The 27,815-nt window shown below is 44.9% G+C and overlaps 1 protein-coding gene across 3 annotated transcripts in view; it reads right to left on the bottom strand.

Moving 5' to 3' along the window:
* Positions 1–27,063, bottom strand: part of EGFL6 (EGF like domain multiple 6) — a 70,170-nt gene extending 43,107 nt beyond the window's left edge. For all 3 annotated transcript variants that reach the window (XM_055339167.1, XM_055339168.1, XM_055339169.1), the window contains exons 1-2: positions 26,871–27,063; positions 3,338–3,450 (exon numbers count right to left, since the gene is read on the bottom strand). In XM_055339167.1, the coding sequence (XP_055195142.1) occupies positions 3,338–3,450; positions 26,871–26,944 (187 nt within the window). In that variant the 5' untranslated portion in view covers positions 26,945–27,063. The remainder of the gene's footprint in view (positions 1–3,337; positions 3,451–26,870) is intronic.
* Between the last annotated feature and the right edge of the window lie 752 nt (positions 27,064–27,815).

The raw sequence follows: 27,815 nt of genomic DNA, 5'->3' as shown, positions 1-27,815 counted from the left end.
GCACGCTCTGCTCATGCCATGCCTTGCACCAAATAGTCTTTATTGCCTTTTGAATATAGTACAGGTATCAGCACCATGACCTGGCTTCCATCTTAGTTTGTGCCCTTGGCCTACTCTGTTCCCTAGCCATAGGCAACACTATGATCAAACTAGATTGCTTGCTGTTCTCTCAATCGGCCCTCTCTGCCTCTTCCTTTCTTGTTATCCTCACTCTGGCCACCCCTTCCCCACTCTCCCATGGTTAACATCCTACTGATCCTTCAAGAACTATTTTGCATGAGCCCTCCTTCCAGAAGCCTTCAATGATTTCTCCCACCATGTCAGAACGTCCACTCAACTTTGAGAGTTCCATAGAACTTGGGTAGGCCTCTCCCATGAAGTTGATCAGGCTCCATCTTATTAAATAATTAGACATATATTTGGTTTCAATCCTTCACTTCTGTCTACTATCAGATTCCCAGCACCTTCAGAACAGGGATTTAAACATTCATCTTGCAGCCCGGGTGCTCAGCGGTTTAGGCGCCACCTTCAGCCCAGGGTGTGATCCTGGAGACCCGGGATTGAGTCCCACATCGGGCTCCCTGCAAGGAGCCTGCTTCTCCCCCTGCCTGTGTCTCTGCCTCTCTCTCTCTCTCTCTCTCTGTGTCTCTCATGAATAAATAAATTAAATCTTAAAAATAAATAAACATTCATCTTTGTTTCTCCTGCTGCATTTGGTAGTGTTGTAGACACATAGACACTCAAATAGTTTTAAATAATAAATAAAGTAATAGGTGTAGAACTTCTGACAGAAAAACATTTTATGGCTCTGGATAAATCGTAAGTGACGAGGTAAGGAAAAAATGTTTCTCGGCGAAATTCTTTCCCTTCTGGAGACAAAAGAGGATTTTGCTTTCCAGTGTCTATTTTGTTATGGATATGCTCTTAGAGATGCAGCTTTAAGTTTAGATGTTAGAAAAATAAATTTTTTACTTTTTTAAGCCTTGAATACCTTTGATTGCTCCCTGGAAAGTTATTTTTAATGTGGGCCAGATAGGAAAGCCAGGATCAATGCCAAATAGAACATAAGAGAAATGGTGAATAATACCCTTGCTGCTATCAGGTCAAAGCTCCAGCAAGATGTTTTCAATTTACAGAGCCTTTGGATCTGTGACTTGAACGGCCAGCCTACAACACAGGGAAATTTAGTTTATGTCTAAAATGGCCTGAGATTTAAGTGCATTTTAGCTAAAGTTCTTGTTCAATTCTCCCTCCAAATCCTCCATCTGCAGCCCTTCAGTGGGATTTGTTCACAGATAACTCTTTACCTCCTCTTGCTAAGTGACATACACTCGAAGGTTAATGATTCAGAGCCGAGCCATCCAGCACTGGGAGCAGATTTAGGTGGGGCAGGGGCCAAGATCTAGAAAGCTCCAGCAAGGAGTCAGGGCCTCTGGAGGAATGAAGGGTGAACAGACAGATGGAAGGGAAGTCCAGGCAGACTGGGACCTCACAGGCCGGGGTGTGACTCTGCTTGTTTGGGCAGGTGGACACAAGTTCTCAACTCATTACCACGTAGCCCACACTCTGGCTTGGGAGTCAGAGATCCGGTAGCCAGGGGCTAATCACCCTGTTACTCGGTGCTTCTAAGGGAGCAGATGACTTTACCGTCAAGAAGGACCATACAAATCGGACAGAATACAATATAGATTTTAGATATAAAAATCATTACAATTTAATACCTGAACATCTCACTGGGGCGGCAGGGGTGCTGATGAGCAATTCAGCCTGCCAACCGTGCATAGAGCACTGTGCTCGAAGCCTCTGCATGTGCTCTTTTATCTATTTATTTTTTTTTAGGTTTTATCTATTTATTCATGAGAGATACAGAGAGAGAAGCAGAGACACAGGCAGAGGGAGAAGCAGGTTCCCTGTAGGGAGTCTGATCCCGGGACCCCAGGATCACACCCTGGGCCCAAGGCAGATGCTCAACTACTGAGCCATCAGGTGTCCCTGCACCTGGTCTTTTAGCATCTTGCTTTAAATTATTTCCTGCCTATGGTATTATATTGTCCACAAAAACATCAAGAATGTGACTGGCCATCTGCATCAAGGCCAAATTGCTCTGATTTAGTTACAGCGTAGACCTTACAGAAAGCCAAAGCTTGCCCTCATTTATTCACCAGAGACATGTAAGTTTTACAGCAGTAGGTGCTGAGGTTCATGCAAATGTAGGATTCCAAATCATGCGTTCCGTGTGGTTTTGCCCCTTTCCACCTGAGTGACTTCAAATAACAACGTGCTATGTCTAGAAAAAGAATACAGCAACATTTAATTTCTGCATCACATGCACTTTAAGGGATGGGATTTATGGGTCTTTTCAAATCAAGGGTGATTTAGGAGATATTTTCTATGCATGCCAGGTAACGAGCATACCCTTTTTTTTTTTTTAAGATTTTATTTACTTATTCATGAGAAACACAGGAGAGAGAGAGAGAGAGAGAGGCAGAGACACAGGCAGAGGGAAAAGCAGGCTCCATGCAGGGAGCCCAACGTGGGACTTGATCCCAGGACCCCGGGACCACGCCCTGAGCCAAAGGCAGATGCTCAACTGCAGAGCCACCGGGCTGCCTGATGAGCTTACCCTTTAATGCTTACACACCTCCCCCTCTGAAGTAGGGATGAATCTCTCCACAGTGCGAGGAAGCGGAGCCTCAGCTGGCTTACCTGCGTTGCCCAGGGCTATGCACATCATTCTGACCTTCCCAAGACAATGCTCTTGATCGTGACACTACAAATCCAATCAGTGTGAGGACCCACCCTCTTTTTTAATTGACAAAGCCCCAGGGGAATGTTCTAACTTTATCTAGTAGGCAATAATGATCTGCAAATATTTTTTTTCTAGTATCTGGACACTCTTGTCATCTTGTCATAAGGAAACTAATGGTGGGAGGTTTTGTGTGATATTGAGCATGTAAGAGCGTTAGTGGTGCCTTTTGATGTTTTATAGATTCGAGATATTATCAAGTTCTGTCTTCACCTGTGGTATATCGATATTTTTGGACCAGGTAGAGAGGAGGAGTTGGAGGCAGAGACAGAAAGAAGGTAGTACTGTTAATTCTTTAAAAAAAAAAAAAGCTAATATTTTTGTGCTTTACCGTTTATAATCCAGCATGATCCACACCAACACCTAACGTGTATGGGACATGCAGTTGCGTGTTTACCCTGTTTAACAGATTAAGGGATCTGGTGACTGTCGGTGAATAATTCGGTGACAGTTTATGGTGTCATAGATTAAAAACTAAGGACACTGGCCTACTACTTGAGCACAGGGTGGTCTGAGTTTTTACATAATTACCTTCACAGGCTCCCTTGCTGTTCTTTCTCCAGCCATAGCAGCAGGCCAGCTTAGCCCCATAGCGACAGAGCCCAGGCTGCAGTGCAGACGTCGAGAGTCCGCGATCCTTGGGACTGTGGATAGAGAGCTGCATGTTAGTACTGAGAACACAGAAAGGGCAACAGAGACTCGCTCCTGCCAATAAATGAGCAGGATAAATTAATAAATAAATTCATTCATTTATTTATTATTTATTAAATAATATTACAAATTAAATAATATTATTTATTTATTTAATTTATTATTTATTAAATTATATAATTTATTTTAATAAATAAAAAATAAATTTATTGGCTCCTGCCAATAAATGAGAGATGACAATTACCTGGTGAATTTCCATACACCTGCCCCAAGGGCTAAATTAGATTCTGAAAGCCTGAACTTTGGGTCCTAGCCTTCCCCAGTCATTAGCTTTGTGGGTTCTTTTTCCCCCCGGCTTAAAAGAATCGGGTTACATAATCATATAAAACGAGGGCGCATGAGAGTGGCCAGAAGTTGGTCTCCGAGCCCCGCAGAGTGACAACTTTCCAACCTGTTCTGTACAGACAGTGGCGATCCGCGTCTGAGTCTGTGTCGGTGCTGAGTGTGGTGCTGTGATGCCCGGGCCCTGTGGCCTTGTCCCAGGCAAGAATGCTACCCTTTTACCTCCTTGGCCACCTGGGACCCACTAAACAAACTGGAATCTCCACACGCTGTAGACAGTTAAGAGCTGGAAGGGCTCAAGAGACCCTCCAGCGAAGCCCTCTCGTGCCACAGATGAGGCTCCAGCCCAACGGGGTACAGCCACATCCCCAGCAGAGCCAGGTGTCAGGGATTCCAGCCCAGGGTGGGTTCTCCTTCCTCACTGCCTCCTAGGAAGACCATCTGCTAAACTCTTTAACCGCAGGGCAGGAGTTGGCAAATGCTTTGCATCAAGGGTCAGATGGTAAATATTTTAGGCTTTGCCATAAATACGGTCCGACGGTCTCTAAGCACAAGAGCAGCCAGATGAGCAATAGTAGTCAACAGCAAACAGATGGGCATAACTGGGTTCAGGAAGACTCTTCTTTATGGACACCGAAATTTGAATTTAATATACTTTTCACATGTCACATAATAGCATTCTTCCTTTGGTTTAGCTTTAATCACTTAAAAAGCAAAAACCACGCTCAGCTCACTGGTCACGTAAAAACAGAGGGCCACCAGCCTTGACCTGCGGCCTGCAGCTTGCTGCCCCGAAGGAGTGAGCCCGGCCACAGCTGCAGCTCCCTTCACAGTTAGGTATTTAGTGACCTAGGGTTTGGCCAAGGTTGCTACCCAGCTTCTGGAAGAAAAGACTTGTGTATTTTGTGGGGGGCTGGGGTTGTTGCCTCCATGTTAAATACGATGTAAAACATTCCCTGGGCTCTTTACCAGACACGTGCTTTCTGCTGCAAGGACTGAATTCTCTGCAGGTTAATAATACCTTAGTCAAGGTCAGGAAGTGACACAGCCTTGCAGTTTTCCCCTGTGGTCTGCCTCTCCCCACCAATGTGGTTCTTTAGTTAAAAGCCACAAAGATAAGGTCTGGGACATTTCATGGAGAACACCAAGCACCTGTGCATCATAGGACATGCACCAGCATCCCTGGCCTCTACCCATAGGAGTCAGAAGCACCCACTTCTCCAGTCAGGGCAGGCAAAAAGGCCTATAGGCATTGCCAAATGTCCCCTGGGGGCTAGACTGTCCCCTGTTAAGTACGACTGCAAGTGAAACATTTATTCAGCACTTGAGCTATTCAAAGTACTTAGACACGTAGAGTGATGAAAAAGACCCAATCTTTTTCTCTTCTTTAATTCCCAATTATAAACAGATATACTACAGAGAGGATAGCATGGTAAGTATCATTACAATGCTCTCAGAGCTTTGACTGAGAAATAATACAGTCCCCTGTCACAATCTAATCTGGGCATTACCAACAACTGTGTAGGGGATACCACAATCTTGACCCAGTCTGCACCTAACTAACAATTCCCAAACAAGAAACCACAGACAACTGAACATAAAGTGTGTTGAGTAAACAAGTGCTAGTCAGTCCACGCAGAATGATGTATGTAGGAATCTTTGTTTAGCATTTTAAAAATTATATAATTCACACAATAAAATGCAGTGGTTTTAGTATGCAACCATCACCATTATCTAATTGCAGAACACTTCCATTCCTCCACAAAGAAACCCCATACCATTACCAGTTAGTCCCAATCTCCCCCTTCCTCCGATCCCTGGCCACCACAAATCTACTTTTTGGCTCTGGAGTTGCCTATTCTGGACGTTTCACTGAAATGTAATCATACACTATGGGATCTTTTGTGTCCGGCTTCTTTCGCTTGATATGCTTTCAAGGTTCTGTCCATGCTGTGGCATGTAATAGTATAGGACCCCATTCCTTTTTATGGATGAATAATCTTGCATTGTATGGATGGACCACGTTCATTTATCCAGTCATCAGCTGATGGACATTTGGGTGGTTTCCATGTTTTGGCTATTTCGAATAATGCTGCTCTGAACATTAGTGTACAAGTTTTTGTATGGACATATGTTTTCATTTCCCTTTGGTATATATCTAGGAGTGGAATTGTTAGTCCTACGGTAACCATGCTTAACTTTTTGAGGAACTGCCAGACTGTTTTCCAAGATGACTGTTCCATTTTCATTCCCACCAGCAGTGTACGAGGGTTCTGATTTCTCCATTCTCACCAGTACTTGTTTAGTGTCCATTTTTTAAATCACAGCCATCCTAGTGGGTAGGAAGTGGTGTCTTACTGCAATTTTGATTTGCATTTCCCTGATGGCTAATGGTGTTGAGCATCTTTCATGTGTTTATTGGCCATTTGTGTATCTTCTTTGGAGAAAGATCTATTCTGGTCCTTTGTGCGTTTTTAAATTGGATCATTTGTCTTGAGGTCCTTACGATGTGAAGACCAGGTCTGAAACTAGTCAGTAAAAACAGCTATCCCCAAACCTTGGTGAATAAGGTGATGTAGCTTTGTCTCACCCTGCAAAAACTCTTCCACTTAGATTTTCAGAGTTCGTTTCCTGGCTACACATGCCTACAATAAACATTGACAAAGCACCCACATTTACTTTCTCCTTCTTTAACAACATAGAGCTGATGCCTGGGGAGCAGAGTGGAGCTTGGAACTAACTCTGCCTGGGAAAGAAGAGAAAGGTTTAACAATGGATGTTGACATTGGAGTTGGATTTAAAAAGAAAACATGATAAATAGGAAAGCTATATGAGGGACAATTCTGCCTCTGGGGTTTTAATTCCATATTTCTTTTTAAAGGTTTTATTTATTTATTTGAGAGAACAAATGAGCATGAGCGGAGGTGGTGGGGGGGCGCAGAGGGAGAGGATCAATGCAGGGCTCAATCCCAGGACCCTGAGATCATGACCTGAGCTGATGGCAGACACTTAACTGACTGAACCTCCCAGGCTGCCCTTAATTCCATATTTTTATAAGGAATGTGGGGTTGATTTAATTAAATTTCAATCTACCAAAACCTTGAGGATGCCCTGCCAACTTCTTGACTATAGGTTTGCAAGGGAAGGCCTTACCTATTTCCTAATCCCCCCAAACCCCGTTTAGTCAATGGAACGTGATTATGTATGGAGCACTGTGCTAGGTACTGGGATACCCAGATGATTCACGGTGATGAAAATGAGCTTTTAGACAAGAGGGTGAGGGTAACAGAAGGACTAAACATATTTAGTCAGCGAGAGAGGCATAAAACAAAGAAACATGCTCTGGCTGAAGGGAGCCAAGATGTCCTCTCAAAGGGTGCAAACTTCAAGCGTAACGGAAGATGAACAGAAGTCAACCACATGAAATGAGGTAAAGCCAAGCAGACATCACAGAATGAGTTCAGGTTAAGAGACATCACGTTTGTATTTGAGGAACCAACAGAAGACCAGAGGAGTGAACTAAAGAGAGGGAGAGGAATGTGTTACAGGACAGTGTGCCGTGCTGGTCAAGCTAGGGTCATGAGGCCTGATAGCTGAATGGTAATAGGGCAGCACAGAGGGATTTTGAATAGGGAAGGTTATTTGATAACATTTTCCTTAGAAAAATATTATCATGGCAGCAGTCTGGAAAATGGATGAGATGGAGGCAGAATGGAAGCAGGGATACAGTTGGCTTGGAAGATTCTGGTCTTTTGGACTGGAGCAGTAGCAGGGGCAGTGGGGAAAAATGGATAGATTCAAGGCGGAACCAAAAGACTTGGTAAAGGATTACAGCATTCATTCATTCCTTACTTGCTGAAAACCTCCAATGTATCAGGCATTGGGCTAATCTCTAGAGGCTCAGCAGCAACCATGTGGAACCTAAGATCTCTGCCCTCATGGAGGTCATATTCTGGTCATTTGATCTGGAGTGTGAGAGGGATGCAAAATCGGGTAGACAGCAGTGCTGTTATTTCTGGAATGGGGAATACAGATGGAGGACCATGTTCAGGAAGAGGATAAAAGAGGAGTCCTCTTGGGGACGTGTTAATTTTGAGAGTTCATTAGAGAGACAACCAAGAGAAGATACTGAGTAGGAAGCTGGATATTTGGGCTGGAAGTCCAGGAAGCAGGACTGGATTTGGGAGTTATCCGCAGGCAGATGGTTACTGAATCTATGGGAATGTATATAGTGTAAGAAAAAATAAGGCTTAGGGTACAGGCCTAAGGAAACTGGTATGTAAGAGGTGGGCCAAGGAAGAGAAAGGTCCAGAAAGAGACACAGGCAATGCTCAGAAAGGTAAAAGGAACACCAGGTTAGTAGTGTCAGGAAAGTCAAATGCAGAAGAGTGTTTCTAGAAAAAGCAGGATCAGCTCTGATGTTGAGTGGCTGTAAAATATGATGGTTAGGACTATGGTCTTCTTCCTGAGTCTGAATCTTGGCTTTATTGTATATGAACCTGTGATTTTCAGCAAGTTACTTCACCTTCCTATGCCTCAGCTAGCTCATCTGTAAAATGGGGACAAAAAGGGTCTTTCCTTTAAGGGTTTTTGAGACAATGAAAGGGCATAATACACATAAAGGGCTTGGAACAGTGAGTAACAGAGTAAATGTTCCCTAACTCATCACTTTTTTAATCCTAGTAGTAGGATTAAGATTGTTATTAGATGTGTTGGGTAAGGTATAAAGTTTAAAACTGCCATTGACCTTTAAATAAAAAAGGAGGGGGGGCACCTGGGTGGCTCAAGGGTTGAGTGTCTGCTTTGGGCTCAGGGTGTGATCCTAGGATCCTGGGATTGAGTCCCACATTGGGCTCCCCACGGGGAGCCTGCTTCTCCCTCTGCCTGTGTCTCTGCCCTCCCCCCCCCCCCGTGTGTGTGTGTGTGTGTGTGTGTGTGTGTTTCCCATGAATGGATAAATAAAATCTTAGGAAAAAAAACACTGTCATTGACTCATAATCAATGAATCTCAGTTTGAACTAGGTTTCTGCTTTAGTCTGCATCCCCTGAGAAGCAGAAGTCACGAGGGGATTAAATGTGCAAGGATGTTATTACAGGAAACACCTGTGAGAGAAAATGGCAAGAGAGCTGGGGAGGGCTGGGGAGAGCCATCCTACTACCACGGAAGTCTGAACCCGAGTGAAGGGAAGATGGAAGGCAGGTTGGGTGGAAGCGTCCAAGGCTTCTGCGAAGTCTAAGGAAGGTCTGGCAACACTGAGGGGAGTCCTGGAGCCACAAGTAACCTTCAGAGCACAGTGGGAGCTTCTGCAAAAGGTGGTGCCTTAGTATCCCTGCCATGCTCATTCTGGAAGGTGGCCTGGCAGGAGCAGCCGTGGGAGCATGGCCTTGCTCAAATGCAGTGATGGATTTCCAAGAGCACTGTAGCTGGGGCCCGGGCTTAATTACACTCCCGGCAGTTGGAAGTCTGCAAGGCACATTCTGGTGGCTGCCACAGTTTCCACGTGACCTTACTTGCTAATGTATGTAGGAATCAGTTTTCGCTGTAAGGGGAGCTTGTTGTAGAATTTCGCCTCAAACAAAGTGACCTTAGACATTAGCCAGTTCTAATCTATCACTTTACACACGAAGAAACCAGGGCCAGGAAAAAGACCAGGTGGCTTTACATTTGGTAAAGAAGTCAGATGGGAACACGCTTTACCAAAGTATGGAAGAGGAACAGGACTTGCCACCTCAAAACATGCTTCTTTGGCATACAGATTTGGGACTGATAATTTTTAAGAAATAGCAGACACACGAGCAGCTCTGAAACCTGAGTAGAAGTTACCCTTGGGTAAGAGACATTTTCATTTATGAGGGAAATCTCCATCTGTAAGGGTGCCTCCCTCTGTGCCAGGGAGAGATGACTTTAAATCTCAAGAAACTTATCGACAGAGAAGGCCAGGACTTAAATCTGTGTAACAATCTTGCCCTTATTTACCGTGTTTTGCCTGGTCACCTCCCATAACCTGCTACCCTAAACCCTAACAACCTCTTTTCCCTTTAGCTGGAGATGGTATTAAGGGGGTGGCTTGTGCCATTCTGAGTTACTCGGTTTTCCTGGGTATCTCCCAGGTGTACAGCAGGTATGGAAGTCATTTACTTCTGTTTAGTTTTCTCCTATTAATTTGTCTCTTATTATAGGGGGGTCTCAGCCAAAGACCTAGAAGGGCAGAAGGAAAATTATTTTTCCTCCCCTGCATTATTCATTCATCCATCTATCCATTTCATTTGTTCATCCAAAATGCATTAGGTAAGTACACATGGTAGGCACTGTAGTAGGCATGGAGACTGCAGACATATATGAGAACAGCCCCTGCCCACAAAGAACTTACAGTCTAGGGATGAAGCTGGGCAAGTGAACAGATAATTATAGTGCAACATGACAAATCTCATGAAGGAGGAGGTCTTAGGAGCAAGGGGAAGATGTAGGAGTTGTTAGGATGGAGGAGTGGGTGAGGGGTTTTCTGGAGGAAATGGGGCCTGATAATGAATTCTGGTGACTGGTAGAACTTACCTTGGTAAAATGAGAGGAGGCTGTTTGGTGGGGAACGTGTCCCAGGGAGAGAAAACAGCCTGTGCCAAGGAGGGAGCCACTAAGAACATGGCCTGTAAACTAGAGCATAGAAAGTGGTGTGTGTTTAGGGCAGGGGATGGGAAGGGAAGTGGAGAGAATAGGAAATAGAGGGGAGGAGAACGTAGCAGGGAGCTATGCAGAGGCCACAAGGTAAAGGCCTATGACCATGCAAAACATTTTGTCCATCTTGAAGGTTCTGGAGAGTTATAGAAGGATTTTAAGCAGCTGGAAACATCAGGGATATTGCAAAACAAAAGCAGCCTCCATAGGAGTGGGGTGCATTGCATAAGCAGCGACATTACTGAAACTTGACACCAAAAGCAACAGCAAAAATTAACAAGTGGGATATCAACCTTAAAAACTTCTGTGCAGCAAAGGAAACCATCAACAAAATGAAAAGGCAATCTTACTGAAGGGGAGAAAATATTTGCTCATCATGTATCTGGCAAGAGGTAAGGCCCAAAATATAGAAAGAACTCATACAACTCAATAACAAAAAGACCAATCTGATTAAAAAATAGGAAAAGGGGACACCTGGGTGGCTCGGTTGAGCATCTGCCTTCAGCCCAGGGTGTGATCCTGGAGGCCCAGGATCGAGTCCCGCGTCAGGCTCCCTGCATGGACCCTGCTTCTCCCTCTGCCTGTGTCTCTGCCTTTCTCTTTCTCTCTGTGTCTCTCATGAATAAATAAAAAAAAAATCTTTTTTTAAAAAAGGAAAAGGATCTGAATAAACATTTTTCCAAAGAAGACATCCAGATAGCCAACAGACCACAGGAAAAGACGCTCAACATCACTCATCATCAGGGAAATGCAAATCAAAACCACAAGGAGATATCAGCTGACACGAGGTAGAATGGTTATTACCAAAAAGACAAGAAATATCAAGCGTTGGTGAAGACGTGGAGAAAAGGGAACCTCTGTGCACTGCTGATGAGAATGTAAACTGGTGCAGCCGCTATGGAAAACAGTATGGCGGTTTTTCAAAAATTTACTACCATTTGCCTGTAATCCCACTTATGGATATTTATCCAAAGAAAATGAACCCACTAGCTTGAAAAGATACATGCACGCCCCATGTTCACTGCAGCATCATATGCAGCAGCCAAGAACTGGAAACAACCTAAGTGTCCACTGCTGGATGGATAAAGAAAATGTGGTATATAAACACAATGGAACACTATTCAGTCATAAAAAAAAAAAAAGAAATCTTGCCATTTATGAAAACATGGATGGACCTTGAGGGCGTTATGCTAAAGTGAAATAAATCAGAGAAAGACAAATATCATATGAGCTCACTTATATGTGGAATCTAAAAAACAAAGAACAATTAAAAGCAAGCTCATACATACAGAGAACAGACTGGTAAGTTGCCAGAAACAGGGAGGTGTGTGTGTGTGGGGGGGTGTTGAGGGTGAAATGGGTCAAAAGGTATAAACTTCCAGTTATAAAATAAGTCATAGGGATGTAATGTACAAATGCTGACCGTAGTTAACAATACTATTTTGTGTATTTGAAAGTTGCTAAGAGAATAAATCTTTTTATTTTTTAGTATGCTAAAAAAAGAGAATAAAACTTAAAAGTTCTCGTAAGAAAAAAAATTGAGGATCTCTGGGTGGCTCAGCGGTTTGGCGCCGCCTTCAGCCCAGGGCCTGATCCTGGAGTCGCGGGATCGAGTCCCACGTCAGGCTCCCTGCATGGAGCCTGCTTCTCCCTCTGCCTGTGTCTCTGCCCCTGCCCCTGTCTCTCATTAATAAATAAAATCTTAAAAAAAAAGAAAAAGAAAAAAATTTGTAACAATGTATGGTGACAGATAGTAACTTGACCTACTGTGATCATGTGGCAATATATATGAATATTGAATATTCAATATTGAATATTCATTGAATCATTGAATCATTATGAATCATTATGTTGTACGCCTGTAACTAATACAATGTTACATGCCAGTTACACCTCAAAAAAAAAAAAAGATCGTCGAAAATGTTGGATGTGAAATCACAACAAAAAAATTGAAATTGGTTGAAATACAATATTTTTTAAAAAGCCTAATTAAAAACTTTGATGAAAGAGCCCAGGGCGCTCTGTACAGGTGGGCAAGCCCATTTCACATGTATTGGTCAAAGCCAATTACTTTTGATTGTGAAGAACACTGGCTGGGGTTAACGAGGAGGAGAAAGTTGCCAGAAGATGAAATTCATGTACTGTTTGTGCACTACCGCAGCCCTCCAGAGAAATCCTCTTTCTCGAGTTTTATTGCTTTCACATGCTTGTCTTTAGGTGAAAAGGTGAAACTGAGAAATCTGAGGTGTATCAATTTCTCCCAAGTCATCATTTTTGACAGTGTACAAAGTATCACTTGTAAAGCTCTTCAGAATGTTAATGACTAACACTTGGGCCATCAAAAACTTGTTAATCAAGTAAGATTTCTTATCTGCTATAAAGAATTCCCTTCCTCATCACAAAGGCATCTTAGTATTCCAGTTTTGTTAGAAGGTAACTGAAATTTGTTATTGAATCTAGCCTTATTCTCATTTGTTAAAAAAAAAAAAAAAAAAGGAAACAATGGTAAAGAATCAGCTCATGACTTAGAACCATAAAGTGGATTCTGATGTTTGGGCAACTGCACAAAACCCAGAAAACACCAGTTCAGCCCACAGCTGCTCTGTAGACGCAGGGACATGTTCTGTGCATATTTCCTAGAGAAGACCAAGCTGCTTGAAACAACACCGTAGGAAAAACCATCAGAGAACCATGCAAGTCCATAAATGAGCAACATGCCTTGTAATTAATGGGTGTGCCAACCCTGTATTCACCCAGTTTTGAGAGATGCTTCAAAGGGACAGCCACAAATGGGATTTTAGTGGTTTAAACATCATATTCTACATCTGGTCACGAAAATGGAAAAAACAGTTTAAAGGGGGGAAAATCTCTGGTGGATAAAATGGCTAATAATCACTTGCTGATTTGTAGACGCCAGAGGAAATTGATTTATTACACCAAGAATCCTGCTTTGCAGTCTATGCTTGCCAGTTTTTTAATGCACATATGCAGCCATTTAAAATTATGGATAAGAAAGAAAAGTAAATATTAAAATAGTTAGTTCTGTTTAAGTTGAAACAGTATTATTGAGGGAAGGAAAGGAATCCAGCACAGGCAAGCATGATATTGATAATAATAGCAGGGCACACTATCTTATAAAATCTTTTAAAGACTGCTTTAAAAGCTTTAATCTATAGTTCCATACATACTCCTCACACCGCATTGTAAGTTAGTGTTAACAAATTATTCAGATTACTTCCCCGGCACCCTCTCCTCCTTCCTGTCCTTTGCTCTAATTCCTGCCCAATCATTAACTTTCCCAGTCATTAATTCAATTATTCTTTTACTTTAATATCTGGTTGTTGAGCATTCTGGATAAGGGACATAAACGATTAAACCACATGAAACTTTTAGAAGTTAAAAATGGCCAAATGTCGGTAATTTCATGTTACCATTTAGTGATCACGGAAGAGAAGGTTTAGTGCTCAGCAAATCCATTTCTGTGTCTCCTGGGCACAAAAGCTGCACTATGCTCCCCAGCCAGCCTGCCAGTTAGGGGGGGCCACATGACCAGATGGCCAATGGAAAGTGGGCAGACCACCTCCAAGCCTGTTCACAAAACCTCCCGTGGGATCTCTGACACGCTCCTTTTCTATCAGCCCACTGAATAAAAAGGACCCTGACGACCTGGAGGAAATGGCACTTTAAGATGGAGCCTGGCCCTGTGTGAAAGCATGCAGCAGACTCTCCCAAACATGCCTTGGACGTCAAGGCAGGCAAGGAAACTTTACTGTGTTCAGCCACTGCAATTTTGAGATGGTCTGATGTAGAAATTAGCCTAGCCTGATCAAAAGAGTAGAATTTCAAGAAATCATTTCTTTTCCTAAAGTCTACTGCACACGATTTTTTCCTCATACATGAATTTATTCATGCAAAAAGAAGTTTATAAGGGGCGCCCGGGTGGCTTAGCCAGTTGGGTGTCCAACTCTTGATTTTGGCTCAGGCCATGATCTCAGGGTTGTGAGATCGAGCCTCGCATTGAGCTCCGCACTGGGCGTGGAGGCTGCTTGGGATTCTCTCTCCTTCTCCGCACTCCCCCCTCTCTAAAAAATAAAAATAAAAATCTTATAAAACTATCAATATGAATTGCACTTAGTTCCATATTTAGCAAAGCACGTATTTTTTAAAATTGGAGCAGCGCATTCCAAGATATCAAGGAGGCAGGGTTCTGGCATAGTATCAGTCACTGGAATAGAGTAGATGTCTGAGTAAACGAGCTAGTGTGCATTTAGCTGGACTGACCTAACCTCATGGGACCCGATAAACGTGAAGTAATCAATCAAAAGGAATTTATGAACCTAGAAAGAGAACTCCTAATCTTGGAACGAAATGACCTCAGCCACATCACCTGCCATCTCAGGAGGTCTGACTGGGCCGGCCAGCAGCTCGCTCTCTCCCATCTCTCTTGCCACCATTCGGCACACGGAAGGCCCAGGGAGCCTGGTCCCGAGGCACGGAGGTGTCCGTGCAGATGAGCAAGTCTCTGTGCAGAGGATGCCCAGAGCTGCAGGAGTCTGCACTGAATGCTGAATTGTCCCAGTTCCTCTACTGCATTACTCAGCTTGCTGTCTACACTGACCAAATTAATCATGAATTGCCGTCTGCACAGCTGAAGTTAATTTAAAAACATTCCAGGGATTGTGTAAGTAGTGTAGTGTTTCTTTATGGGGTTCCTTATTTTCTGCAAAACTATATGGTGCCAGAATTCTCAGTGTGGTTGTTTACGGTCAGGTTCCAGGAAACTTTAGGATATTCTTTCTCCAAGACAAGTTGAGAAGTTAAAACTTCTTTGGCTGATGTTTAAATATGGCCAAACGAATGAAGTAATTTTTTTTTTTCAGAATAGGGACCATAAGGTCCAGCCATGAGCGTTCTTTGTCCTATTTCTTTTTTTTTAATTTATTTATGATAGTCACACACACACAGACAGAGAGAGAGAGAGAGAGAGAGAGAGAGAGAGGCAGAGACATAGGCAGAGGGAGAAGCAGCCTCCATGCACCGGGAGCCCGATGCAGGACTCGATCCCAGGTCTCCAGGATCGCGCCCTGTGCCAAAGGCAGGCGCTAAACCGCTGCGCCACCCAGGGATCCCCATGTCCTATTTCCTTTTGTTTTCATCAGAGTGCCCAGTGTGGTAAGTCCACTGTACCGAACCAGTTAAGACTGAATTCTGGTTTCTCTGCCCATCTTCAACATACGGAGTCCAAACCCAATGGGCCCAGTGATGCCCAAAGCATGTCACCTTCCCCGATGGGTAGGCATTTAAGAGCCTCGTCAACAAATGCCTGGCTATCAGCTGTGTACCATGTCATGGACGCTTGAGCCAAACTCAATGCCTTCACTGCTTCCTCCATTTCTCTCCCTTCTCTCAGGAGCTAGGTGGAATTGGGCATGGGGAGGGTCTGGGTTTGGGTTCCCTCAGCCGCAGCCTGAGACAAGGATGTGTGTGCAAGTGGTTTGTGTACAAGGTAAAGGCAGGCAGGAGAGTGCGGAAGCAAGACGAGGAAGAGAAGGTAGCCGGCGAAGCAGGTGTCCTCTAGACAGTTCCTTCAGCTTCCACCCACAGCAAGCATGATGGAGAATGACACAGGATGGGGCGTCGGAGAAACAGGCAACGCCAGATCAACGGGGCCCTGCATGCCATCTTAAATAGGACAGATTTTATTCTGAATCCAATGGAAAGTCTCTGAAAGGCTTTAAGGGAGGGCTAATGCGATGATTTAAATTTTAAGAGGAGCACTTTGGGCCATGAGCGAGAGGAGGCAAAAGCAGCAGCAAAGGGCAGCTCTTGCGGGCTTCAGGTGAGAGAGATGGTGTGTGGTGGGGTGGGGACAGGCAGAGGAGAGAGCAGATGGGTTCAAGACACGGTGACAGGATTTAGCACCAGACTGAATACAAGTGGGGACAAGAGTGAGTGGTCAGGAACGACACCCAGGTTTTCGGCTTGCCCCAGTCTGGATACTGTTTGTTCCAGAATTGGGGGAATGGGTGAGATGGGGGCAGTGAGTTCTGAGAGCTGATCTGGAGCTCTGTTTGGGATGTCTTAAGCATAATGGGACATCCCAATGGCTAGGTGAAGAATGCAACACAGAGAGGGACATCTGGGTGGCTCAGTGCGTGAGCATCTGCCTTTGGCTCAGATCGTGATCCTGGGGTTGAGTCCTGTTTCTCCTTCTGCCTAGGTCTCTGACTGTGTCTCTCATGAATAAAATCTTTTAAAAAAAATGCAGCAGAGAGAGCCTGGCACTTGAGATTCACATTTCCAAGTCATCTACATACACATGGTGGTGAAAAAGCCAGGACTGGAAAGATCACCCGGAGAAAGTAGAGACAAGGAAGGAAATCAGGTTAGAGACGGAGCTCTGTGGAAAGAGAGGCTGGTAAAAGTCACTTAGAAGGAAAACCAGAAAGCCTGATGTGGTGGTTTTGAAATACGCCCACAACTTCTTTGCTATTCCACCTTCCAAGAGGTGAAGCCTAATTCCCCTCCCCTTCTGTGGGCGTAGACTGACTTGCTGCCTGGCTTCATGCAAAGGGGTCACAGCGGGAGTGATGGGGGGCAACTCCCAGATGAGGGCACAGAAGGGAGAGCAACTCTGGCCTTCCCTCTCAGATTTCTTGCAATGTGGAAGCCCACTGCCGGGCCGAGGACACTCAAGGGGTGAGGAGCTGTGGCTTCCTGCCACCAGCCAGGGAGGAGCTCAGGTCTCCTGCGTTAGGGAGCCAGGTGAGCAGCCACCTTGCAAGCAGAGCCCCCTCTGGACTCAAGCCCTTTGAGGACTCCAGCACTGGCCCACCCTCCCTCCTGAAAAGCCCCAAGCCTCACCCAGCTACAGTGCTCCAGAGCTCCCTGAATGTGTTTTTTTTTAAATTTTTTTAAATTTTTATTTATTTATGATAGTCACAGAGAGAGAGAGAGAGGCAGAGACATAGGCAGAGGGAGAAGCAGGCTTCATGCACCAGGAGCCCGACGTGGGATTCGATCCCGGGTCTCCAGGATCGCACCCTGGGCCAAAGGCAGGCGCTAAACCGCTGCACCACCCAGGGATCCCCTCTGAATGTGGTTTTAAACCTCTTGAGTTTTGGAATATTTTGCTGAATAGCAATAGATGACTAATCCACGTGGTGCAGAAACCAAGCAAAGGGAATACTGGAAGAGTAAAGGGGGTGAGCTTTGAAAAGAGATTTGCTGCTCAGGTATGTTGCTTTTTAATTTTGCATTTGTATTCATCAAATCTGAGATGCTGTGGATTGTAAGAGCCACTGCTATTATGTGCATTTGGAAAGGAAAATGCTGCCAATACCACTAAACAATGGTTCATTACCTTAAAGATAATTCTGTGCAACCGGGTGATCATTCTGAGCGTGCATTGGTCACGATGGGGTCATCTTTACAGAACAGAGCCCGCAGTGCTTTTGGCTCTCACAGCAAAGTCTGAGCTCCTTGGCTCAGCACACAGGGCTCCTTGCACCCTACTTCCAGCCCGCCTTCTCTGCCAACACTTGGCTCATGCCCCTAGAGCTGGCCAGTTCACTTCCCAGCTGGAGCCAAAGTCTTTTTACGTTCGGTTTGCAGGTACGTATCAGTCCAGCCAGCCATTTACTCATTCCTATGAAATACCTATTATGAAGTAAGTACTGCAATTATCATCTTCTCCCCTGTTTTTTATCAGGTGGGCTCACGTTCATTCCACAAGAACAAACTAAATGTCATCCCCTGTCCTCCATTTTCCCTGACTCATGCGAACTACAGTCCTCTTATCTGATTTCTATGGAATGTTTCATATGTTCTATATGTTCTCTCTCTCTCTCTCTACACACACACACAGTTTTACATGTGTGTATATACACAGTTGATCTGTGAACAACGTGGGAGCTAGGGGTGCTGACCCCTGGCGCAGTCAAAGATCCTTGTGTAACCTTTGACTCCCCCAAAATTTAACTACTAAAAGCTTACTGTTGGGGGCACCTGGGCAGCTCAGTCGGTTAAGTGTCTGCCTTCTGCTCAGGTCATGATCCCAAGGTCCTGGGGTCGAGCCCCTTTTGGGCTCCTTGCTCAGCGGGGTGTCTGCTTCTCCCTCTCCATCTGCCTGCCACTTTCTCTGCTAGTGCGCTCTGTTAAATAAATAAAACATCAAAAAAAAAAAGCTTACTGTTGACTGAACCTTACCAATAACATAAAACAGCTGATCAACACATATTTTGTTTATGTATTCTATATGGTATTCTTGCAATAAAGGAAGCTAGAGAAAAGAAAATGTTATTAAGGAAATCATAAGGAAGAAAAAATACATTTACAGTGCTATACTGTAAAAAGAATCGATGTGTAAGTGGACCTCTGTAGTTCAAACCTCTGTTATAGGTCAACTGTAATATGTAAAAACATAAATATACATACTCATTCTTTTGAATGCTCATATACATAGAAGTATAAACATGTTATTTGTATGTAAATAACATTATTTGCCTCTCCACCATTGTCCTGTGGTCATTCACTATGCATCAATTTTTTTATTCAACACCTACTACGTGCCAGGAACTGGGCTAGAACCTAGAGTTACAACCTTGACTCTGCACCCCACTCACCAAAAACAACAGATAGTTTGCCTGCCCTACAACATTGTCTAGTGGGGGCAGCAGGAAGGTATGTATCTCTGGCATTCATGAGAATGTTTGGGCATGTCATTTGTTCTATTAATGTTGAACTAAAGCAGATTAACTTTAACTACTTTTGGAGTATTGCTTTTTGTTTGTTTTCTTTTTTAAAAAAAGATTTTATTTATTTATTCATGAGAAACACAGAGAGGAGAGAGAGAGAGGCAGAGATACAGGCAGAGGGAGAAGCAGGACCCATGCAGGGAGCCCGACGTGGGACTCGATCCCGGGGCTCCAGGATCACGTCCTGGGCTGAAGGCGGCGCTAAACCTCTGAGCCACCCCGGCTGCCTCACTTTTTGTTTCCAAAAGCAAGACCTTCTGATTTAAAACAGGTTATTAAAACCAGTATGTTGAGACCCAGCAAGTTAACTGATGAAACTGGGAGTATGGCTGATTACTCTGGACAAAACACCCCATGGAAAGTGATCTAATTATCCTTAAGAGATAATCATGGCTTCTCAATCTGCCACCTGTTCGCTGTGATATTTTAGGCAAATCATTTAATCTTTTATTCTTTTGAAACTTAGTTTCTTCATCCGTAAATTGGATATCATGTGTAATTTACACATGGCCGACATTGCAAGTGGTACCTCAATACCGGTTCTCCCCTTCTAAGTAATAAGATCCCTATTACATGGCCCCTCCTCAAAAGCTCTCAACCAATGACTGATGAGAGTATAAATACCCCAGTTCCCTTGCCTTTGGGAGGGATAGCTCTAAGGCTTGTGTCCTACTGTCTTCTGGAATTCCCCAGAAGGATTGAATCGCAGTGATAACTTATTTCCATAACATTTCTTTTCCTACTAGAACTTTCTGGGGTCATTTCACAAACAAACCAGGTACACTCAAATCCTGATCTCAGGGTCTGCTTCTGAGAGAATGTAAATTTAGAGGAAGGAGGTGGTACTGGGGAGGGTGGAGCCTCGGACATTCATCACTTATTCTACACACATCCCTGGATCATACTGGGCAAGAGTCTAGCTAAACAAGATCACTGGTGATAATGTATGAGAAGGCATTTTGAAAAAATGTCAGCTTTTTAAGTATCCAATACTTTAAAAAAAAAAAGTATCCGATACTTTCGAGAAATAAATTTGAAACACTGGAATGTCACTGCTCTTAAAGCAGAAAATCAAATAAAATCCTTGGAAATTCATTGAATTTCTTCAAGTTTCTTCACCCCAAGGTCTGTCAAATAGGCACAATATCTATTTCTTAGGGTTGAGAAAAGTGATTGAAATCACACCAAAAAGTGTTGACACATAGTAGAGGCTCATCAATATTTGCTGAACGTCAATCTGATTTATGAAGACTAGATAATATTTTCATTTTAATGTTCATGCAACCTTGGGTTATGCACATTAATCACATATAAATAGGACCATAATATCTTCTAAACCAATGAAACTATTGAAATAAAGTTGCTCAGAAGTTATTTCTATGTTGTAACTGAACATTTGGGTATATTCTCACAAATTTTAGTTTTAAGAATAAGAGATGAGCGATACCTCAACCACTCACAAATCACTAGAATCATGTTTCAAAATAAGATTCAACCCATAAAACCAAGAGCAACCGACTTGCAGTTCACGCTTCTTGTGCAAGGCTGAATAATGGCCTCCCCAAAGATGTCTAGGTCCTAATCCTCAGAACCTGTAAATGCTATCTTATATGGCAAAAGGGACTCTGCAGATGTGATCAAATTAAGGATCTTATGATAGGGAGACCATCCTGGATTATCTTGGTGGGCCTGGTATAATCACAGGTTTCTTCATAGATAAGGGAGGAAAGGGACTAAGAGGATAAAAAGGCCAAGTGACAAAGAAGAGACTGAAGTGATGTTGCTGCTAGCCTAGGATTGTTGGAAGTCTCTAGAAGCTATAAGAGACAAGGAACGGATTCTCCCCTGGAGCCTCCAGAAGAAACAGCCCTGCCAACACCTTAATTTTAGCCCCTTAAGACTCACTTGCCACCTGTGTTTTTTAAAAGCCACAAAGCTCATGGAAAATTATTACAGTGGCACTTCCTTAACAGGGCTATGAGAAGAATCTGTTCTCCACAAAGGTGTGATTTATAGAAAGCAGGAATCTCTCCCTGAGTGCAGACCCTCAGCATAAACCCAGTCATTCCTTCCTCTCACATTATTTGATTTCAATAGAGAGAAAAGAATGTATAGCAGAAATACGTTATAAATAGGGAATCACCTGAAATTTGCAAAGAATAGCAAAATTAATATTTATCCTATGTGCTCAAGGCCAAAAGATGTCAGTGTTAGATCCTGGAACCCTGTGGAGATGGAATTCAGATCAATAAATGCTCTAGACTGGAAAATAGCCCCAATGCCCAAAAGGCATTAAAAAAGCCTAGGGTTCCTCTTGCACTGCTGGTGGGCATGCAAACTGGTGCAGCCACTCTGGAAAACCCTGTGGAGGTTCCTCAAAGAGTTAAAAGTAGATCTGCCCTATGACCCAGCAATCGCACTACTGGGGATTTACCTCAAAGATACAGATGTAGTGAAGCGATGGGACACCTGCACCGCAATGTCCACAGCAGCAATGTCCACAATAGCCAAACTGCAGAAGGAGCCATGATGTGCTTTGACAGATGAATGGGTAAAGATGTGGTCTATATCTACACAACGGAATACTACTCAGCCATCAGAAAGGATGAATGCCTACCACTTACATCAACGTGGATGGAACTGGAGGGTATTATGCTGAGTGACATAAGTCATTCAGAGAAAGACAACCATCACATGCTTCCACTCGTAAGTGGAATATAAGAAATAGTGAAAGGGACCATAAGGGAAGGGGGGGAAACTTAGTGGCAAAAAATTAGAGAGGAGGAGGAGAAGAGGCGAGAACGACCCCCCGACCGGCCAAAGCCTGCGTGCCGCTGCATCCCTGCGTCCAGCGCTTACATCCTGCCACTGTTGCTACCATGCCCAAGAGAAAGGCTGAAGGGGATGCTAAAGGAGATGAAGCCAAGGTGAAGGATGAGCCCCAGAGAAGATCTGCAAGGTTATCTGCTAAATCTGCTCCTCCAAAGCAAGAGCCCAAGCCTAAAAAGGCCCCTGCAAAGAAGGGAGAGAAGGCACCAAAGGGAAAAAGGGGAAAGCTGATGTTGGCAAGGATGGAAATAACCCTGCAGAAAATGGAGATGCCCAAACAGACCAGGCACAGAAAGCTGAAGTGCTGGAGATGCCAAGTGAAGTGTGTGCATTTTTGATAACTGTGTACTTCTGGTGACTGTACAGTTTGAAATACTATTTTTTATCAAGTTTTATAAAAATGCAGAATTTTTTTTTTACTTTTACTTTTTTTTTAAGCTATGTTGTTAGCACACGGAACACTTCATTGTTGTTTTGGGGGAAGGGCATATGTCACCAATAGAATATCTCGGAAGCTAGATTGGTAACAAGGGGGAAAAACACCTTTCCCTTCTAGTTTTGAGAAACTTCCTCTTGGCTCCCAGGAGGAGGGATTCCTTGATGTTGACACACATGGGCCACCTTGGTGGTGTGGAAAAACTAAAATTCAGTTATGTCCTCTTCTCCCTCTCTGCCTTCAAGATAGACTTGACTCCCTTAAACCCAGAGACCTGTTGGAACCTGACCCCATGAAATGGTTCCCAGTATGTCAGGCAATCTGGACTTTACAGTGTCACCACTGAGATGGCGTCCCTCAAAAGAGTTCCTTTTTTTAGCTTGTGGATCTTCAGATTGATAATTCTGCCATTTTCATTTCATTTCCTGAAAGTCAGGGTCAGCTTGTGAAAAGTTGTTAAACAACATGCTAAATGTGAACTGTCAACCCTCACTCTAAACTTTCCCTGTTCAGAGCATCACATGAAGACTTCATTGGGTTTTATGGTGGCTTTCTGATTTTGGTAGTCCATTGAAGAAGGGAGTTTGAAAGTTGTTGTATACTGTTAACGATCGTCCGCCCATGTCCTGCCTGAAATACTATGATTGTTTATGAAAAGTATCTTTAATAAAGCTGGATACAGTTTGAAAAAAAAATTAGAGAGGAGGACAAACCATGAGAGACTCCTAACTCTGGGAAACAAACAAATGGTTATGGAAGAGGAGGACGGAGGGGGAATGGGGTGACCACCCTATGCCACTAAGGAGGGCATGTAGTGTGATGAGCACTGGGTATTATACTGTACGTTTGCAAATTGAATTTAAATACAAATTTAAAAATAAAAATAAATAAGTAATTGAACTCAAGTGCAAAAAATTTAAAAATTAAAAAAAAGTCTAGGTTCGACTTAATCTCAGCTGATCCACCCGACACCCCCGAGTGCCAACCCTAGTACCCCGCGCAGCCCCATTTCTGTTCCAGCAAGATGAAAGAAACTATCACAAACCAGGAGAAACTAGTCAAAATGCAAGCACTGGTGCGCATTGGTGGGGAAGGAACCGCCACTGAAAGAAGGTGGTTCATCTGAAGCGCTACAGTACGGGATAAAAAGCTTCAGTTCTCCTGAAAGAAGGGGTAGACAATACCTTCTGGTATTGGAGAAGTGAACATGTTCACAAAGCCGGAAACTAGGATCCACTTTCCCAACCTTGAAGTGCAGGTGTTCCCGGGAACTAGGATCCACTTTCCCAACCTTGAAGTGCAGGTGTTCCCGGCAACGGACGCTTTGTCCATTCCAGGTGGCACTGAGACAGAGCAGCCCACAGAAATGCTCCCCAGGATCCTACACCAGCTGGGTGCAGACAGTCTGGCTAGTTTAAGAAGACTGGCTGAAGCTCTGCCCACACACCCTGTGGATGGGAAAGCACCACTCGCTGCCTACTGGGGAGGAGGACGGCGAAGTCTCAGATCCTCAGGAGAATTTTGACGAAGCTTCTAAGAATGAAGCAAGTTGAATTGCATCATCCTCTGCAGAAGAGAGAACTTGAAGAAGTGACTGGGAGCTGTTATTTTTATGAGTGTTTTTCTAAAATTTTGTTCATGGCTCTGATAAGATCTAGATCCCTAATGTTTTTTAAACTTTTTAAAAAATATTTTATTTATGTATTAGAGAGAGAGAGAGCACAAGCAGGGAAACGGGCAAAGGGAGAGAGAGAAGCAAGACTCCCTGCTGAACAGAGAGCCTGATGTGGGGCTTGCTCCCACGACCCTGGGATCATGACCCAAGCCGAAGGTAGACACTTAACTGACTGAGCCACCCAGGTGCCCCTAGATCTCTAAATATTTTTAAACCCAAGCCCTTTGGACACTACAGCTCTTTTTCAGCTTTTTGCTTAGACACAATTCATTCTTTGCAGCTAATTAAGCTGACGAAGCCTGGGAATAAAGTTTGAAACAAGGTTATTAATCAGGTTCTTTGTCTAGTAAATAAACAAATAAATAGAAATAAAAACAAAAAGTACAGGGTTCAAGCCAAATTCTGATGCTTATGATCAGGAAAATATATGCTGCTAATGGTTTATTCATTTGATGAGTGTTACCTATTTACAATGCACTAAGCACCATTGAGGTGGCATGCAATTCTCTGGATCACTAAAATTATGATGTAGTAATTCAATAATAAAAAAAACCCCTGGGGAGCCTGGGTGGCTCAGTCAGCTAAGTGTCTGCCTTCGGCTCAGGTCATGATCCCAGGGTCCTGAGATGGACCCCAAGTCTTGGCTCCTTGCTCCGCAGGGAGCTTGCTTCTCCCTCTCCCTGCCATTCTACTGTGCTCTCTCTCTGTGCCAAATAAATAAATAAAATCTTTTTTTTTAAAAAAGCAACCCAGTGCTTATATTAGAAATTCCTATATCAGTCACAGTTTTTAAGTTGGGAAGTCCCAGGAAACAAGCAGTGTCCACACTCTTCTGTAGCGAGTGTCTCTGCCTTTTCTGTAGAGGTATCATCCCTCATGTGGAGGCTGGAGTTGATGAAACACGGCGTCTGGGCAGCTCCCGAAGAGCTGACCACTTGACATTGCCAAGCCTGTTGAGCAGATAATAAACACACCAGCGTGTGAACCTGACGTTGTGCAAAGAAAGCACATTTCACATCTTGAAAACCACAGAACTGCAGAATCCTGACACGGATTCTTCATTTTAATATTCCTTGGTTTATTGGGGGGCTTTTCGGCTTTTAATTTAATTTGGTGGCACTTTGAAAGTGAGGCTCTTGGAGGTCCGTTTGCCGGCTGCTAAGGAACTGCTAATCTCATCTCCCAAAAGCATTTGGTCTTTCTTAAGTGGGCTTTCTAGCAATACAAGAACCTCCAATGCTCAAGGAGAATGTGATTATGAGCAAATTGCATCTGCTTACATTTTTATTGTGGAAAGGAAATTGAAACTTACGATCATACATTCTCAGAACCTGGTTTGAGGTTTGTTCTGTTTGAACTTCAAAATCCCTTAATACTGTGGCTGACTGATGAAAGATTTTTTTTTTTTCTGTAAGTCAAACAAGATAGACAGGCTCACCTTTCAGAAGCCTGTTCCAAACCAAGGCTCTGAGGTGGCTCTCCCCAGGAATTGTCGACTAGAAAAATCTCCATAAGGCAGGGATTCTGCAAACCACTGCCCCTCCGCCCCTACCTTGGGCAATGTCTGGTGACATTCTGGGTGGAGAGGTTGCTCCTGGCATCTAGTGGGTAGATGCCAAAGATAATGCTCAAAATCATGTAACGCACAGGACAGCTTTCCAACCAGCCCCAACCAATAATTATCCAGCCCAGCCCAAAAGGTCAACAGTGCCATGGAGGAGAAACCCTGCTCTAGTGGACACCTCAGAAAACAAGATACCGCAGCCAAAGAACCAGGAAAGCTTTTCCAGTGACTGATTCCTACAAGGCTGCCCTAGCGCACCGGAGAAAGGCAGGGATCTGAGCCAGACTGCCTGGGTCCGAATGCCAGCTCCATCACTCACTGGCTGTGCCTCCTTGGGCAAGTCCTTCAACTTCTCCGTGCCTCGTTTTTCTTCTCTGCCACACGAGGATTACAATAATAGTACTTCTCATACAGAACACTTATGGGTTTTTCACTGGGTTAATAGTCCTAAAGTGTTTGGAATAGTGCCAGGACAGGATGCAGGTACTTCCTAAGTGGTTTTGCTGATCTCAGGAAAAATAAGTTTCAGGACTTCGAGAAGTTTATCAACAGTAGAGACACGGCTTCAGATTCTAAATTGCCACGGCAAGAAAAATCAGTCGATTTCATGTGATAACCACATCCTTTCTTCCCAGTTCATTAACCTCCATCAGAAAGGCACTGCGTAGAGGAGCCTCCTTCCCGGCCGGCTCAGCCCAAGCACAGCAAAGCTTCCTCTGTGCTCCCGTTTCTCCCCCTCCTCCCCCAGCAACCTCAGTGGGTGCCCTTCAGATAGAAGGGAAAGCACAACCCCCCCGGGCACGGATGCCACCCACCCACTGGCACTCGCACCTCTGCCGGCACAGCAGATCGTGCGGGGCCACCAAGCCAGGGTGCACCCGCCCGCTGCGCACAGGGCCGCCCTCCTCCCGTAACCCGCCCGCCGCCGCCAGGGGGGGCGCAGCTGGGGCAGTGGGACCGGGGGCAAGCCTCGGCCAAAGGGGCGCGGGGAGCAGAGCCCGCGCGCCCTGGGCCGGCACCCGGGGAAACGGCGTCGCAGCGCGGCAGCCCCCCACCCGGGCAGGGGTGCCTGGAGGGACCGAGGAGGGCCGCCGCCGCCGCCGCGAGGAGCCCGGGCGGGGCGAGAGCACACACTCACCTGGCCGCGTTCCCTAAGCCACCTGCCACCCAGGGGAGCAGCAGCGGGAGCGCCAGGGCCCAGGGCGGCGGCATCTTCGGCTGGGGCCTCCCGCTGCGTGTCCTCTGTCCCCTCGGGGCCTCCGCTCCTCCGGCGCGGTCCCAGCAGGCGGTGGGGGCGCCGGCGCGGCTCGGGCTCGGGGTGCTGCTGGCGGGCGGGCGGGGCGGGCCGTGCACATCTGGCTGGGACCCGCCTCCAGCCCGACCCGCGCATCCTCCGCGCTCGCGCTCGCCGGGAAACCGTCCCCCGACTCGGTTCACTTCACTCCGGTCAGAGTCCCCCGGTCGTGCCAGGTTTCAGACGGCTGCTTGCGGCAGGTTTCGGCGATACTTGCGCTGGGATTTCAGAATTTGGTTAAGTCAAAGCGGGAACCAAGGATGCTGGTTCAGAACACTCCTTTACGACTTTTGTTTATGTTTTCATACTTTGCTAGGTTTTCTTCCACCAACTGCAAATCGTGGGCTGCTAGAGCTGGAAAGTCACCAGGTCCTGTGCAACCCCTTCATTTGACAGGTGACCTCCCATGCTCATTTGCAACAGCCTGCTCACATGGGGCCACAAGACGATACTGTGATATAGTAACCGGTGCAGAAACACAACTGGTCCCTCCTCTACCCCTCCCCTGCATCTATACCGTTTGGTTTCACAGTGGGCAGAACCTATGACCCCACATTGTCCCTTGGGACTCGGCTGTGACTTGCTTTGACCCATGGCATATGTGCAGAAGTTAACCAGTTGCCAGTTCCAAGCCTAGGCCATAAGACACCCAAGCCTCTCTCATGGGCACAAGGAGACCAAGCCCCAGCCAGCACCGCAACCCAGAAGAATGAGGAACAGGTGGAACAGAGCTATCTACTCAAGCCTAGAGTCGCTCAACCCACAGATCCACGAATGAGCTCAGCCACC

The sequence above is a fragment of the Nyctereutes procyonoides genome, unplaced genomic scaffold (genome assembly GCF_905146905.1).
Source record: "Nyctereutes procyonoides isolate TBG_1078 unplaced genomic scaffold, NYPRO_anot_genome, whole genome shotgun sequence".
Lineage (NCBI taxonomy): Eukaryota > Metazoa > Chordata > Mammalia > Carnivora > Canidae > Nyctereutes > Nyctereutes procyonoides.
This window is presented reverse-complemented; position numbering and strand designations above follow the sequence as displayed.